Source organism: Biomphalaria glabrata, chromosome 4 (genome assembly GCF_947242115.1).
Source record: "Biomphalaria glabrata chromosome 4, xgBioGlab47.1, whole genome shotgun sequence".
Lineage (NCBI taxonomy): Eukaryota > Metazoa > Mollusca > Gastropoda > Planorbidae > Biomphalaria > Biomphalaria glabrata.
The window spans coordinates 51,700,338-51,715,635 of NC_074714.1; the positions used below are offsets into that span (position 1 = coordinate 51,700,338).

Sequence of the window (15,298 nt, forward strand, 5' to 3'; positions counted from 1 at the left end):
TCACTTCAAAGTGTCTCAATTGAATTATGCACTGACAAATAAGATCTTTGCGTGCAAATGACCTTTACGTTTCCCAATTTAAAAGAAAATGGGAAGTAACCCTTGATGTCTAACCATAGACATATATATATAGACTGGACGATAAAGTAAAAATTATTATGGGAAACATTTGGGAAAAGATAAGTTTGTATGAGTTATACAGCAGTTATGAGCAGTGTAAAATTAAAAGTATTTATAGTTTGTTTTTTTTCAGCCATAACCTATATACCCCTAGAATTCTAGATTTTATATATGCCATGTTTTTTTTACTATTAAATTTACATAATTAAAATAATTATAAATAGTTTTAAATACTAGATTTAGATCTATATAGTCTCTATAAATACTATAGTAAAAAAATACTACTTACTACTAGTACTGTACTGCTATACTATACTATAAAGTATAATTGTAATCTGTATAGTCTAGTCTATAGTCTAGTATATAAATAGTCTAGGACTAGATTGTCACTAGATCCATAATCTATACTTACACCATGGAACTATACTAATGGAACAACAGCTCCTAGTTTTTACTAGGGGAGTGCCGTCGCGCATCATTTTCACGCATGGTGCAATATGGAGAAATTCAGGAGGATGCAAAAGAAGAAATTTACTCCTCCAGTCACTTGGACTGACCTTCAATGAGAGTAAAACTTTCCTACGCTTTATTTTATTAGATCTCTAAAAACTTCATCCATTTTCTCACAATGTTTTGTGATTTATAAAATTTTCCTGAATAAGGGATCGTCACAAAAGTTATTTTTTTAAGGCCACCCCATTAAAATAGCTGTTTTCAGTACTTTCACATTTGGGTATTTTACACAAAATCTGGATATTTTTTTATGTACATTAAATCATTATCATCTGTCCCGCGTAACTAAATCCTCCACTTTTCCCGGTCACCAATGTTCTTAACAAGAGAGAGAGGCTGGTCCATTATTTGCGTAGTCCAGCCAGCTTTTCTTCTGACAAACCATTTTTCGTTTATTCTCTTAAAGGATATTTTTTTAAAAGTTAGTCTTACAAAATACAATTCCAAACCAACTCATGCAGTTATCGTCTTTTCACAGTAGGAGGAGTCATCCTTTTTGCCAGCCAGAGTGTTAATTGGCAAAAGTAAAAAATTCATTATTTTAATTTTTTTAGTAAATATTCACAACTATATCTTTTATATAATAATATATTTTTTTAATAATAATATCTTTTATATAGACATGCTTTAATATATCTAATAAATGATTAACGCGGCCCTACCAATATGGGTATATTAATACTTAAATCTGGGTATTTTAAATTTCGAATGCGCATTTTTAAAAAACCGAACTTATCTATAGATCTCTTATATCTAGAATAATCTAGATCTACAACACCCAGACTTAGACTATGGTTCTAGATCTATTTAAAAGATATTTTTTTAAAAATAACTCAACAGATCTAATAAAGTCATGATTTCCACTCTATTTTCTCTAGATCTAGACCATACATGAGGTCAATATGAATGTTTATAGATCTAGTATCTAGTCTACGTCTAGAACTCAGATCTATCGATCATCATCATGACTATAGTATAGTATAGTTGACTATAGACTGAGACTCTACTATAGTCTATAGACTGTATTATACTGTAACTGTATTACTAGTATTATATTAGTGTATAGTGACGGTAATTATAGTCACTATAATCAATAGTGTATTGCCTGTAGATCTAGTACCTGTACTAATATTAGTAGATGTAGATCTATAATAATAATACTTTTTAATAGTAGAAAGTAGATTTATAATCTATCTAATCTAGATCTAAATCTAGACTTCACTTTCACATCACATGATTATTGATACAGACAGTGAATGAAACGAATGCAGTGATTATATTTAATATATTATAGTTTATACTGACTTATAGCTCTACCAGTTGATTATCATCATCATCATCTGAGGTCATCTCGAATAATAATCTAGACTAGTATGTCAATGTCTCTATTAAAATAATTAATATCATCAGCCATATATCATTTTAAATATTAAAATAGTAGACATAGATTTCTATATTATAAATAGATAGATTAGATCTGATCTATAAAATATAATTTTACAAACTTTAGAAATGATTGATTTTATTTTTAATTGATCAGCCTTCTAGACTAGATCTAGCATCTCTAGCTAGACTCTAACCTGTAGTTTGTAGATCTTGGAATTGGATCGAAATTCACCTTCCTAAATTGTCTCTAAAGTCTGTAGCTGATTTGAGAGGCCCAACGAGGCAAGAGTCTATTACTATTAGTACTCTAGGCTGTCTCTTGATCTATCTAGTAGGCCTACTTAGTTAGTGCATTAGCCTTAGCCATAGTGTAGTCAAATCTTGACAACTAGTCTTCTAGATCTAAGCTTCTAGAATAATTAGATCTAAATCCAGTTTAGATTTAGAATATAAAAGTATTTTACTAGCTAAAATACTAAATCTACTGATCTAAATTCTAGATAGATATACAATATATAGATCCAGTTTAGATTTGGAATATAAAAATATTTACTAGCTAAAATTCTAAATCTACTGATCTATACTTAATATTTTAGATATTATATGACATCTACAAAAATTATTATTAAGATATAATTATAGAATCTAGACTAGTTATTTATGTACATAAAATATATAAATAAAAGATAAAATTTATGCAGGCCTAGATCCCATAAATTTATAATTGATCCAGATCTATCAGTAAAAGTTACCTTCGATGGGAAGTTTTACCCAATCTAATCTATACAAGACAATTTATAATCCATGCCTCGCGTACACCCCATACATTAAATAATAGTTCCCATTCCATGCCATGCCCAGACCCATGAGTTCATGAAATAATAAATGATGTGGTGTCAAGTTGGATCTATCCCCTGAAATTCAGCACTTTAATATAAAACTCTCATATCTAGTTAATTATTTGCTATGACACTCTGATCAACTTGGACTTGTGTGATACATATATGTTTCTTATCAGATTTAATGAATGAAGTTTTGGTGCATTTTAAGGCTACAAAAGTATCATCAGGTGCATTCTAACCATTGGTATTTTTCCTGGCAACATTTCTATTCTAGTCTGTGATAAATTATAAATTTAAAAAAATGTTTGTAATGTTTCAGTTATTAACAAGTAGAACCATGCCAACCAGTTCTGATGATGTACCAGAATGGCTCAAGGATCATACTTATACTATTTCTACTCTCTGGGCAGACATTAATAATATTAGCATCCATTCAATATTTATTGTAAGTACTACTATACAATTTTTATTTTAGTTATCTAAAAGATGTTTTATGAAGTGTGATTTTCATGGTCAAGCAACATCCAAATATCGGGGGATGGAATTTAACATTTTTCTCTAGTTTTTTTTTTATAACACTCTTAAGCAAATTCATCTTTCATGAATGCCTAATATACTTGGCTGTTGTGCAGGCCATTCCTTTACAATAAACTGTTAGATGAAATTAGGCAAAATTATGTCTGATAATTTGTATGTTTGATACAACAATGTATTCAATTTAATAATATTATTTTTTAATTTTAATGTTTTCAAAAGAAATTAGCCATTATGCCTAATTGTATAATTACAGTTATGTTTGGAAATGCAAGAAAAAGGCATGCATTCCTGACAAGTCAATGATTGGTTGCACCTCTTAAAGGTAAGGTACTGCAATTTTTCCCTATGCACTTTTCTCATAAGCTGAAGTACTTGTATTTTTGAAAAACTAGTTTTCCATGAAAATGTAAATCATAATATATGTTATAGTTGCTTTTAGATGAGTGCAATGTCCATCAAATTAACTGAATATCTGCCTTCACCTTTAGTAATAATTCATAACTATTAAGGTCAGGGCCATGTCTACACATTAACGCAGTAGCTCCTTTTAGGTACAGACTATTTTTAGAATAGCAAAATTATATAATTATACTTAATAACATATATACGTTTAGCATGGTCAACACATATGTCACACATATTTTTATTTTTTTAAAATCCTTTTATTTATTTTTATAACTAGATAACTTTCTGTTATGAGAAAAGATGAGATTCTTGGACTCCTGCATAGCACCACCAGAAAGGAAAATCCCATCATGTTGCAAAATAAAAGTCTTGGACCAATTTTAATTTAAGATATATATATTATACTGTAAGCTCTATACATATTTATGTATATCCTGTCATTCAGCCAACAGGTTTGGATTTAGTATTTCTTTAAATCTGTTTGATATTGTACTTGAAAACTATTAATCTGAGCCCCATTAAAACAATAGGGAGTGCAGTGAATGAGTGGTAAAGCACTTGGCTTCTGAACTGAGGGTTCCTGGGTTCAATTAAGACTGGGATTTTCAATTTCAGAATTCATAAGGCTAGGGATACATGGCAATAGTAAGGAATAAGTAAAGGCAGTTTGGGGATCCATGGCTGAATGGTTAAGTCATGGGTTTGAATCTCTGTGAAGACTCGGGTTAAATTTTTTTTAGATTTTTGGGTGCCCCTGAGTCCACCTAACTCTAATGGGTAGCTGACTTTTGTTTTGGAAAGTAAAGATGGTTGGTTGTTGTGCTGGCCACATGATGCACTGGCCAAAGAATCAAATGACCTTAACATCATCTGCCCTATAGATTGTGACGTCTGAAATGGGATTTTTTTTCAAAAGGTGGTTGGTTGTTGTGCTGGGTACATGACACCCTCGCTAACCATGGGGCACAGAAACTGATAAACTTTATATCATCTGCCCCATAGATTGCAAGATATGTAAGGGAAATTTTACTTTTTTAAAATTAAAATAAGAATCTATCAAAAGTAAACATAAAATATGGTGCATTCTCCTTAAAACTAAAACCTGGTGCGAAGGTTTAAAATGTTGGCAAAAAAAAGCAACATCATATATTCTTAATTCCCTTTGCAAAACTTACTGAGAAGAACATGCATGTTGTTCCCTCATAATTTTCTTGACAGAGGAAATCTTGTTTATATTAGATTTGAATTAAGCAAATTAAGAAAAAAATTATAATCATTATTTCAAATGGTTGTATCTAAACCTTATGAATTATTTTTCCGTTATAAGTATATTGAGATTAATGGATAATCATGAAATTGTAAAATAATTGCTGCTATCATTCCATTGACTAAAGAACCATAATTTTTTTTTTTTTAAATTAATTTCAAAATGATTTTTTTCAAGCATAGAGTTCACATAGATCTGTGAATTTTTTTTTTTATTTGACTAATGCTTCAATTTTATTGTATCATATTAGTTGTTAATTTTTATTACCCAGAATATTTAAAAAATGAGTACACTATTTTCATGTAATAATGTAACTTGGTATTCACACAATACTCAAAATACACCATAATCTTTAGGCCATACAGATTTGTATAAATTAACTTGTTTAAATACATTGTAAATGTATACTGTTTGGATAAGAATAAAGTTTTTCTGTAGACAATTATTGTTCAAGATTTGTTGATGCTCCTGCTTAATCAATTATATATACAGGTCATTAGTTTTAACACGTCTGATAATAAATGACAGTACAAGTTAGTGAATGAAAATTGGTCATTATTTCAGCTGCTTTAGTCCTACATCAATGTGAGGTACCAGTACTTTGATTGTGTCATGTAATAATTTAAAGCAATATTTTGAAATGAATAGTCTGTAGAATTGACAGTAAATACATTTAAGTGATGGGCTGTGATCTGCGTGAATTGGGAGCTGATCATGTATTAAATTTGTGTTTTTGATCTTTACTTCAAGTAAATGTTAATGAGCAATTAATTTTTAATGAATAAATAATTTAAAAATAAATACAAAAGAACCATAAACATCTACTTTAGTTTAATAATTTTTTTTCATCAGAACAGAATTTCCAACTTTGCATTCTTAAAATAAAATATAATTTATTAAGAGTAGAGTCAGAACACAAAATCATAGTTTTAAAATATTAAGTAAATTAAGCTAAGCTGTGATCTCTTATAAACATTTGTATATAGACTATACACAATTTAATTATTATTTTTCATCAAATTGCAGGAACTAGTAAAACCATAGTCAATGAAATAGTAATACTAGTAAATGAGATAAAAGTAAACTAAATATCATCAATGCTATTGAAGCCACACTTGTTTTTTTTTTTTTATCTAGTTTGGTGGACTGCAATTAAAGTTGCTATTAATTTTACTGATCGTCTTAGCTGAAGTGCCAGTGTCGTCTCTTTGAAACCTAAGCTTATTTTCTTGGTAACTGGAAGTCCAGATATTTGGAGTTTCATTTTAAGCACCTATACTTTCCGAAATGGCATTCCGATAGGCTAAACCATTTGCCTAACATGTCATGCACGTAAAGAGGTACCACAGAAATGCTTAGGCGCCAACTTACTTTAACTGACATAGAATAAGAGAGCACCTGGTTGCATACAGCTTCAGAACGAGACAGCTGGAGGTCACTTACAAAGGTGTGGTATACACCAATGAAAATTAATTGCCGAGGGTAGATGGCAAAAAAAAAAAAACTGATTCTACCACAGGTGGACAATGGTTATGCCTGTGCTCAGTGTGGCATAATATGTAGGTCACAGCTGGGGCTGAGTAGCCTCTGGAAACATAGCATTCCTCATAAGTCTTAGGAATCAAAGACAAGCCTATCATTTTTGTAGCATAGTTTGTAGCTTCTGTAAATGCATGAAATGCCGACACAAGTCCTCTGTGAGTTTGATGGATTATAAACATCTTACTTCTTTGCCTTATATTAAATGGTCCTTCTCTCTGTTCCTCTAGGTACTTGCGTTTATCTAAATATCATTGATATATCGTAACATGTCATCAAAATAAAAGATAGAATCTCTGCAACTCGTGTACAAGTCAGAAGTCATCAATCACACTTGCCATTTAAAAAATAACAATTTAGATTAGTCAAATTAGTGACTTATTATTCGATTCATTTAGGCCTATAAATTTTTTATTTGAATATATAATGATCCTTTACACTTTGTGACTTTACTAGTATACTTTGGAGTAGACTTGTTGAGCTAAAGTCGGAAGTACACATTGAGTTTTACTGTGATCTACTAGATTACTAGATCTAGATCTATATATATATATTATATAGTTATATTGACGTAGAGAGAGTATCTCATCAATAGTATCTGTCATATCCGATCGTGATCAGTAGGCGGCTGCAGGTTTATAGATCTATTCCATGACAAAAACCCTGGCTAGATTTAGATCTACTGGTCTAGACATCTAGATCTAACTAGAATTAAACTAGAAAACTGAATTAGAGAAGTAGCTTTCTGGATCTAGAACCAGAATCTATATTATTAATATTAGATCTAGTTGCGTCGAACGCTTAATTTTTGGTTGTTGTTTTTAATAAATGCACATAAAATACATTGTATTTTGGCAATAAAAATACCCAGTTGGTAGTCAAGTAATTCTAATAATTAATTAATGAATAGTACTATAAGTATTTGTTTTAGATCTATCAGATTCATATGACTATGACTTATTATTTATACTTATTTTGTATCGTTCGTCCAAGAAAATCTAGCTTTAGATCTATTTCATTTTAGATTAGGCTATAGTTGTTTTTTTTTTGGTCATTTTTTTTAGGCTACAATATTACCGAGATGAACTTTTTCTTTGTTTCCCACGAGACATGTATGCCTATAGCCTAGTCCTTTCGATAATAATAATAAAAAAACGATTAGAAATGCGTAGCTTGGAGTGTCAAAACTGTATTAGGCCTCCTATTTTTATTTTTATTTCGTGCAATTTAGTATATCGTAACAAATACGCATTTAGCGGAACGGTAGAAAGGTCTTCATCCAGATTTAGTGTAAATAAACCAAACACAGAAACACTGAAAGATTGTATTTTCGGAATTTAGATTCTATTTTTTTGAAAAAATGTGGCATTTTATAGGGTGGTCGAAAAAAATAACTTTTGTGACGATCTCTTATTCGGGAAAATTGTATCTTTTATATCAGATAGTCAGAAAATGGATGAAGTTTTTACACATCTAATCAAATAGAGCGTACGAAAGTTTTACACTCATTGCAAGGGACTGACGGAGTAAATCTCTTCTTTGGCATCATCATGGATTTCTCCACATTGCACCATGCGCTAAAATGATGCGCGACGGCACTTCGACTCTCTTTGGCTTTGTAAAAAACTCGAAGCTGGTGTTCCATTAGTATAGTTCCATGCTTACACTAGATCTAATCTATAGTCTGCATGCATAGATGTTAGACTGACTAGTTTAATAGTTAGTAGTAAAAAGTATGAAAAAGTATTAGACCTAGTTATTACAAATATTAGTCATATTTATTAGAGTTAGGGCTAATTTTCTTTGACTTTTTTGACTAAAAACGAATTCTAACAATTTGAATCGATAAGACGACCGCCATACATTAATAAAGAAGCCATGTCAACAAAGATAGATCCACATCACAAACCTATATATATTTGCCTATGTCTATGATTATGAAACAAAGGCAAAATACTGGGAATATGGCAGTTTTGTACTTTTCAAAACTAAAGATCATAGTTATATATTGGCTGAAATGTTAGTCCTAGAATTTATAGCTCAATTGCCGCCATTTTTTTTTCACTTGATATAGTAGGCTACATAAAACATATTTGACTTCCCCCAAATAAAAATAACTTCCTACTTCCAGTCTATATTTATTTATGTCTATGTGTCTAACTTTTCTATAACTTGTAGTCGTCTGTTACTTATACCCCTTTAATCCACCGCTAGATGGCATTCACTTATTACACATTCTGAAACACTCTTCTCTAGCTTTGCTTTTTAGCGGCCCCCGTAAGGGGAAAAAGCCGCTATTAGGTTTGTGCAAAATGTCCGTCTGTCCGTCTGTCCGTCTGTCCGTCTGTCCGTCTGTCCGTCTGTCACACTCAGATCTCGAAAACTAGAAGAGATATGAAAAATATTATTTCATCTTTAAATCCGGCTTGAAAAGTTTAGGTGCAACGGCTACTTTTGGTTTTCTAAAAGCAAACCGTTTAATTTATAAAATTAATTATGCAAGCGATTTTTTCATAAAAATACACCAATTCTAAAACAATTACGTAAATGTAAGGGAGGCAATGTTACAATATGCTAACAAAGATGGACAATTTTTGTGTATTTTCAGTATCACTAAGTCAAATATATTTTTAAAATGTACAGGAAATGTTTACAACAAATACAAATAATAGTTAAAGACGTTTTTTCTGGTCAACTAGCTGCTAAAATTAAAAGAAAACATTTCTGTTTGTTTATAAAGGCTAATAATGCACTTTGTATGTAAATATCACGCACATTTTTTTAAATGGACTTTTTATGCAGCGATTTTCGTGCAGTAGCGTAACGTCGCAACATGATCAGGTGCTAAACCAATTCCTTAAACTTTTTTTAAAAATCAGATTTTATTTATTTTTTGTTTAGTGCCCCCATCCGAATAAAAGAAGCTTATTTTTGTGCGTTTTGTCTGTTGGTCGGTCTGTCCGTCACGATTAGATTTAAAAAACTAGAACTCTAAAAGCTATTGAAAATCTGATTTACCCTTTAATGTTCCTCCCATAACATCTCAATAGTTTTAAGTATCTAAAATTGATTGTTCCGGATTTTTTTGTGCAAAACTAATCAACGCCAACAAATGTTTGTTTGCTCTTCTAACTTATATTACATTCAATTTCCATGCTTAAACGTTGCAAAAACACATTATCAATAATATGTTGTTCCGTTTTTTATGTAAATAGCATATTAATGCTAAATCATAATCTCTATACTGACTTATATTTCATTAAGTGTAAAAATGTTCCGGATATTGTTTTATAAAACATGAATTATGCCTAATGATTGTTTGAAATCGCATAAGGCTTTTAAAAAAAGTAATTTACTAGAATTGATTACTGAAAATTACTTTTTAGACATTTAATTTTCTTGTAAAACATAACATAGAAGTTTTGTAATCGATAAAGAAAGTTCCGGATTTTGTTTCTTACAAATCGTCGCCAGAAATTTCCGAATTTATTTAAAAATCTACTAACGCCAAATAATTGTTTGAACTCCCTCTTCTAATTTATAAACAAATAATCTTCTCATTTACGAAATAATGTTTTTACGGATTTTTATGAAAAATATTTTAACTCACTACTCTCTTACAGTACATTTAACTTTCTACCTTAAACATTAAAAAATCTAATTATCGTAAATATTATGTTCCGATTTTTAAGGAAAACAGAATCCAAACACCAAAGTAAGGTATGAAAATCTCTCCACGTGGCTGTAGTACATCTAATTTTTATACGAGACCATCCAAAAAATTTAATTAACGGTATTACATTTATCTGAAATTCTCTTTTTCTTTTACTATTTATGCAAACATCCGGAACAATCTATTATATAAACTTTTCAATTGTGTTCCTACCTAAAAATTATTGCGATGTTTTGAAACGTAAAATAAAGGTTAATCAATTTTTAATAACTTTTAGTTGTTTTTTTTATATCAAGATAACGGACAGACCGACTGACAGACAAAACGCAAAAACAATGTGGCTTTGATCCTTTTTAAATAATATCTATTAGAACTCAGTGCACCAATGTCTATGAACCCTCGTTAAATATCTCGTGTAAATAAAGACATTTTTTTTTATGGTACCGGTACTAGCCTATTGTGAGGTAATGGAATTTTTTTTCTTTGACGTCATATGAATGGACTCTTTAAATGTAATGTTAAAAGAACGCACTCGGTGCACCAATGTCTATTAACCCTCGAAAAAATTGCTTGTATTAATGAAAACATATTTTAGTCTAACTAAGCCGTGTGACGTAGTGTTTTTTTTTCCTTTGACGTCACATGGAATGAATTCTTTAAATGAAATGCTAAAAGAACGCACTCGGTGCACCAATGTCTATGAACACTCGAGAAATGGCTCGTGTTGATAAAGGTGATTTTTAGTTTAGCTAGGCCTTGTGACGTAGTGTTTTTTTTTTCCTTTGACGTCATATGGAATGAATTCTTTAAATGAAATGCTAAAAGAACGCACTCGGTGCACCAATGTCTATGAACACTCGATAAATGGCTCTTATAGATGAAGGCGATTTTTAGTCTAGCTAGGCCGTGTGACGTAGTGTTTTTTTTCCTTTGACGTCATATGGAATGAATTCTTTAAATGAAATGCTAAAAGAACGCACTCGGTGCACCAATGTCTATGAACACTCGATAAATGGCTCTTATAGATGAAGGCGATTTTTAGTCTAGCTAGGCCGTGTGACGTAGTGTTTTTTTTCCTTTGACGTCATATGGAATGAATTCTTTAAATGAAATGCTAAAAGAACGCACTCGGTGCACCAATGTCTATGAACACTCGATAAATGGCTCTTATAGATGAAGGCGATTTTTAGTCTAGCTAGGCCGTGTGACGTAGTGTTTTTTTTTCCCTCTGACGTTATATGGAATTAATTCTTCAAATGAAATGAAAAAAGAACTCGGTATAGTAATGTTTATTAAGCCTCGTTATGTGACTCGCGTTTAAAAAAGGAATGATATCTTGATTTAGATCTAATCTAGATTTTTTAAACTAGATCTAGATTTTTATTACAGTATATCTAGATCTGGATTTATATTCTAATTAAAATTATTTTAGGGTCTAGATCTAGAATTTCTAGATCTAGTTTAGACTAAAATAGACTAGATTAAGATGTAGAATTTCAATTTCTAAACTTAAAGTGTAAAAAAAAAGTGTAGATTTTCATTTCCAAACGTTTTGATCAATATTGTAATGTTTTAATATACTAAAACTAATCTACTATTTTTTTATTAAATTTAAATTTAAATTTACGGCAAATGAATCTTTGAAACATTATTACTTTTGACCATCGGATGGCTGCCTGGTCGTGCGGTTTGCGCGCTGGACTGTCGTTCAGATTTATGGATGGCCCAGGGTTCAAACCCTGCCCGCTCCCATCCCCCGTCGTCCTGCGGGAGGTTTGGACTAGGAAGTAATTATCTTCAACTCTGAAGGAACATCCGAAACGTGTAAAACATTTTACATCAAAATTAAATCACCTCTTGAATATTATTTGCGAATATGCAGATCCGACAGGGATCCGACTTCGACGGGGGCCGCCTCTGAGTTTGTGTAACACAAACTCTCTTTGTAATCTTGTTTGTTTATTTGTTTAAAATGAATAATGTATTTTAAATGTATACTTTTGCTAATTCTGAGTTGAAACTAGTAAAATAATAGATATTTATTCTTTTTAAAACAGCTAAGCTAAGCTAACAACCAAAACGAACTAAAACAAAATAAAAAAAGGATGAATGTAAATGTAAATATAGGCATACAAATGACATATGTAAACGTTACCATGTTTCGATACTATCAATACTGAAACTAAAATACATCTACCGCCCAACCAGAGTGGAACTTTTTGTTACATCTGTAGCATTAATTAGTAGTCACGACACATTCGCTTTTACTGAAGCTTTACCGTTTTTGAAAATGTTACTTCATGTAGTAAAACATTTTTTTTTTGGCCAGGTCTGTTTACTAACAGGTTTAGATCTAAATATTGATTCCAAATGTATTGATTTTGATTGAAGTTGAAAATGTGTCTCATCATTACTCTAATGAATGCATACGTTGATTAAATAAAAACAAAATGGATTCAGAACTATCTCTGTGTGTGTGTGCGGCCTATTGACGTACCTTTATGTTTGTGTGTGTGTGTTTGGATGTAAGGCTTATTAGCGTACATGTGTGTCTTCGTGCAGCCCATTGGCGTGTGTGAGATTGTGCGGCTTACTGGATTGTGCGTGAGGGTGTGCAGTCTATAGGCACTCGTGTCAGTGCAGTACAGGCCTCGAGTTTAAATCAAGATAGGTATCATGTCGAGAAACTATTCTAGATGGACTTGTAGGGCTTAATTTTAAGGGCTTCTTCTTGAAATTACCATCTAGAGGACTTTATTTGGAAAGATTTACCAAAGTACGCTATTTAGAAATGTCACCTACAAGGAGTTTTTTTTTAGTAGGAGGCTTATTTAGAGGGTCATCTGAAAGGCGCTATCTAGTAGGGAGTTATTTATAGGTCATAACCTAGCCAAAGACAAGCCCGTGCTGCTGGAAGCTAACTGGTTTAGGCGCCAGTTTATTTAAAGGTCATTATTTGTAAATAGACCTATTGAAGCAATTATTTACATTTATGTTATTCCCATGCACTTGTCTACATCATTTCATTTTTTGTTATTCCCATGCACTTGCCTATATCGTTTTTTAAATAATATGAATTATAAAAGACACATTTCCAAAGGATGAATTTATACTTACCTTTTTCAGTTCGTTCAATGTGGTTAGCATAGAGTCTTAAGGGAAGCAGCAGTGCGCATGTCAGGAAGTCCACTACCCCTATACTCATCAAGTACGTGTTCATGGCAGTTCTCAGAGACGGCGTGTAGCCAATGGTCGCTGTCATTAAAGCATTCCCAGGCACTCCAACAGCGATGGTCAAAGTCCACAGGACGAGAGAGAATACAAAGGTTTCATTGGACGGCTCTTCTAAGGGCACGTTTTTCCAAACGTTGCCATGGTTACCCAGGGTCACGTTTTGCATATTGTAATGTATCTAAATGCACTGGCATATGAACGAAATCTTAAATGTTGTAAACTCAATTCCTGTCCATTCATGCAATGAATGTATCCAAAATTCTGGACCATCTTTATCAATTTTAACAACAAAAAGCCGGATCTCCATTGGAGAAAATAGCATCTGAAATTAAAATATGTATTATTATAATTAATGCATATATATATACAAACAGTGCTATTTTTGTGAAGGTACGCACCGGTACCCTTTTCAAAGTGGGAAAAAATTATATCACTTTTCTTTCATTTTAACGTTTATTATTAATTAATTAGTAGTTAAAAATTAGGCAATCCATCACTGAGTACCGGCACCTATTTTTTTTTTTACTACAAAAGCACTGTATATTTATATGTTTTTAAAAATTTCGGTATTTTTTTTTCAATATAAAAAAAAATCTAATTAAAATTAAACAAGTAATGACTTCGATTCTAACAAAAAACATTCTAAAGTTTGTATAACATATTTCTGTAGTACAATTTTGGTAGGTTTACGGTTCTAAAAAATAAATTTAAAATAAAAATGTTGTTTTATGTACAATTTTTTAATTTTTTTTTTATAAATTACTACGCTCACACTGTACTACATGGATCAGTAAAATTCAAGAATGGTGTGAAAACATACATCCGGTCCATTGAGGAACGATTGGTTACGTGTGCTTCCAAACAAATGTTTCATTAACATCTCTTTTGACGACCTCGTGACCTACAGAAGGAAGAATGCGTCTTGGTTAAATAAGCTTCCGCGTTTGGTGACAGTATGTTGACATGTCATGACCAGATTGGCGTTGGCAGTCGTGAGGGATTTGTCACGTTGTCTGCCGCGCGCCTTTCGATGACTCGTGGAAACAGCGCCCCCAAGTGTCACAGCTCAGAATAGTGTCCCCGAGTTACACGGCTCAGAACAGCGCCCTAAGTGACAGTGCTGAGTCGTTCATTTAGAAATGTATATTAAAGAAACGTGTGTCCTGTTCTGCCAGGCCATTTTTCACTCACGAGTAACATATGTCATTGGAGGCAAAGTGGCTGAGGGGTACAGCGTTTGGATTCCGAAATGGGGGTCCGGGTTCAAATCCTGGTGAAGACCGGGATTCTTCATTTCTTTGATCCACCCATCTCTATAGAGTAGGCCTACCTGTCATTAGTTGGGGAAAAAGTAAAGGCGGTTGGTTGTTGTGCTGGCCACATGACACCCTCGTGAACCATAGGCCAAAGAAACAGATGACCTTGACATCATAAGTCATATAGACCACAAGGTCTGAAAGGGAAACTTTTTTTTTTCAACATATGTCAATCACTTGTAGTACCAGCAGAAAGTATCTTTTAAAATTCAAACCTGTGAATCTCCCGCGTCCTGCTGCATGAAAATGTAAGAAATGTTGCCAACTCATCTTGATATCATCCTAAAATAAAACAAACAAATAGTTAAATTACTTGTGATAAATGCTGCAACTTATACAAAAAACAAATGAAAATCTTAAAAAACCTGGACATATAACTCATTTTAAAAAAATACTAAATTGAAGCATTGATTAATGTTATACATGCAATCTCATTAAAAAAAATATATGTATAAAAAAATGGAAT

General features: G+C 31.9%; 1 protein-coding gene and 1 long non-coding RNA gene across 4 annotated transcripts in view; one reads left to right on the plus strand and one right to left on the minus strand.

Annotated features, from left to right (window-relative positions):
* The window catches only part of LOC106063317 (uncharacterized), a 56,674-nt gene that overhangs the window by 13,190 nt on the left and 28,186 nt on the right, over window positions 1–15,298 (minus strand). The window contains exons 2-3 of the mRNA XM_056027612.1: window positions 15,048–15,114; window positions 13,400–13,838 (exon numbers count right to left, since the gene is read on the minus strand). Of these exons, the coding sequence (XP_055883587.1) occupies window positions 13,400–13,682 (283 nt within the window). The 5' untranslated portion in view covers window positions 13,683–13,838; window positions 15,048–15,114. The remainder of the gene's footprint in view (window positions 1–13,399; window positions 13,839–15,047; window positions 15,115–15,298) is intronic.
* On the plus strand, window positions 541–5,512 carry LOC129925996 (uncharacterized). 3 transcript variants are annotated; one of them, XR_008777696.1, is made up of 5 exons: window positions 541–1,529; window positions 1,837–2,004; window positions 3,181–3,306; window positions 3,652–3,720; window positions 4,081–5,512. It is a non-coding gene; the product is annotated as an uncharacterized LOC129925996 (long non-coding RNA). The 3 variants fall into 3 exon arrangements; XR_008777695.1 differs by lacking the exon at window positions 541–1,529 and having other exon boundaries at window positions 1,711–2,004; XR_008777694.1 differs by lacking the exons at window positions 541–1,529; window positions 1,837–2,004 and having other exon boundaries at window positions 2,030–3,306.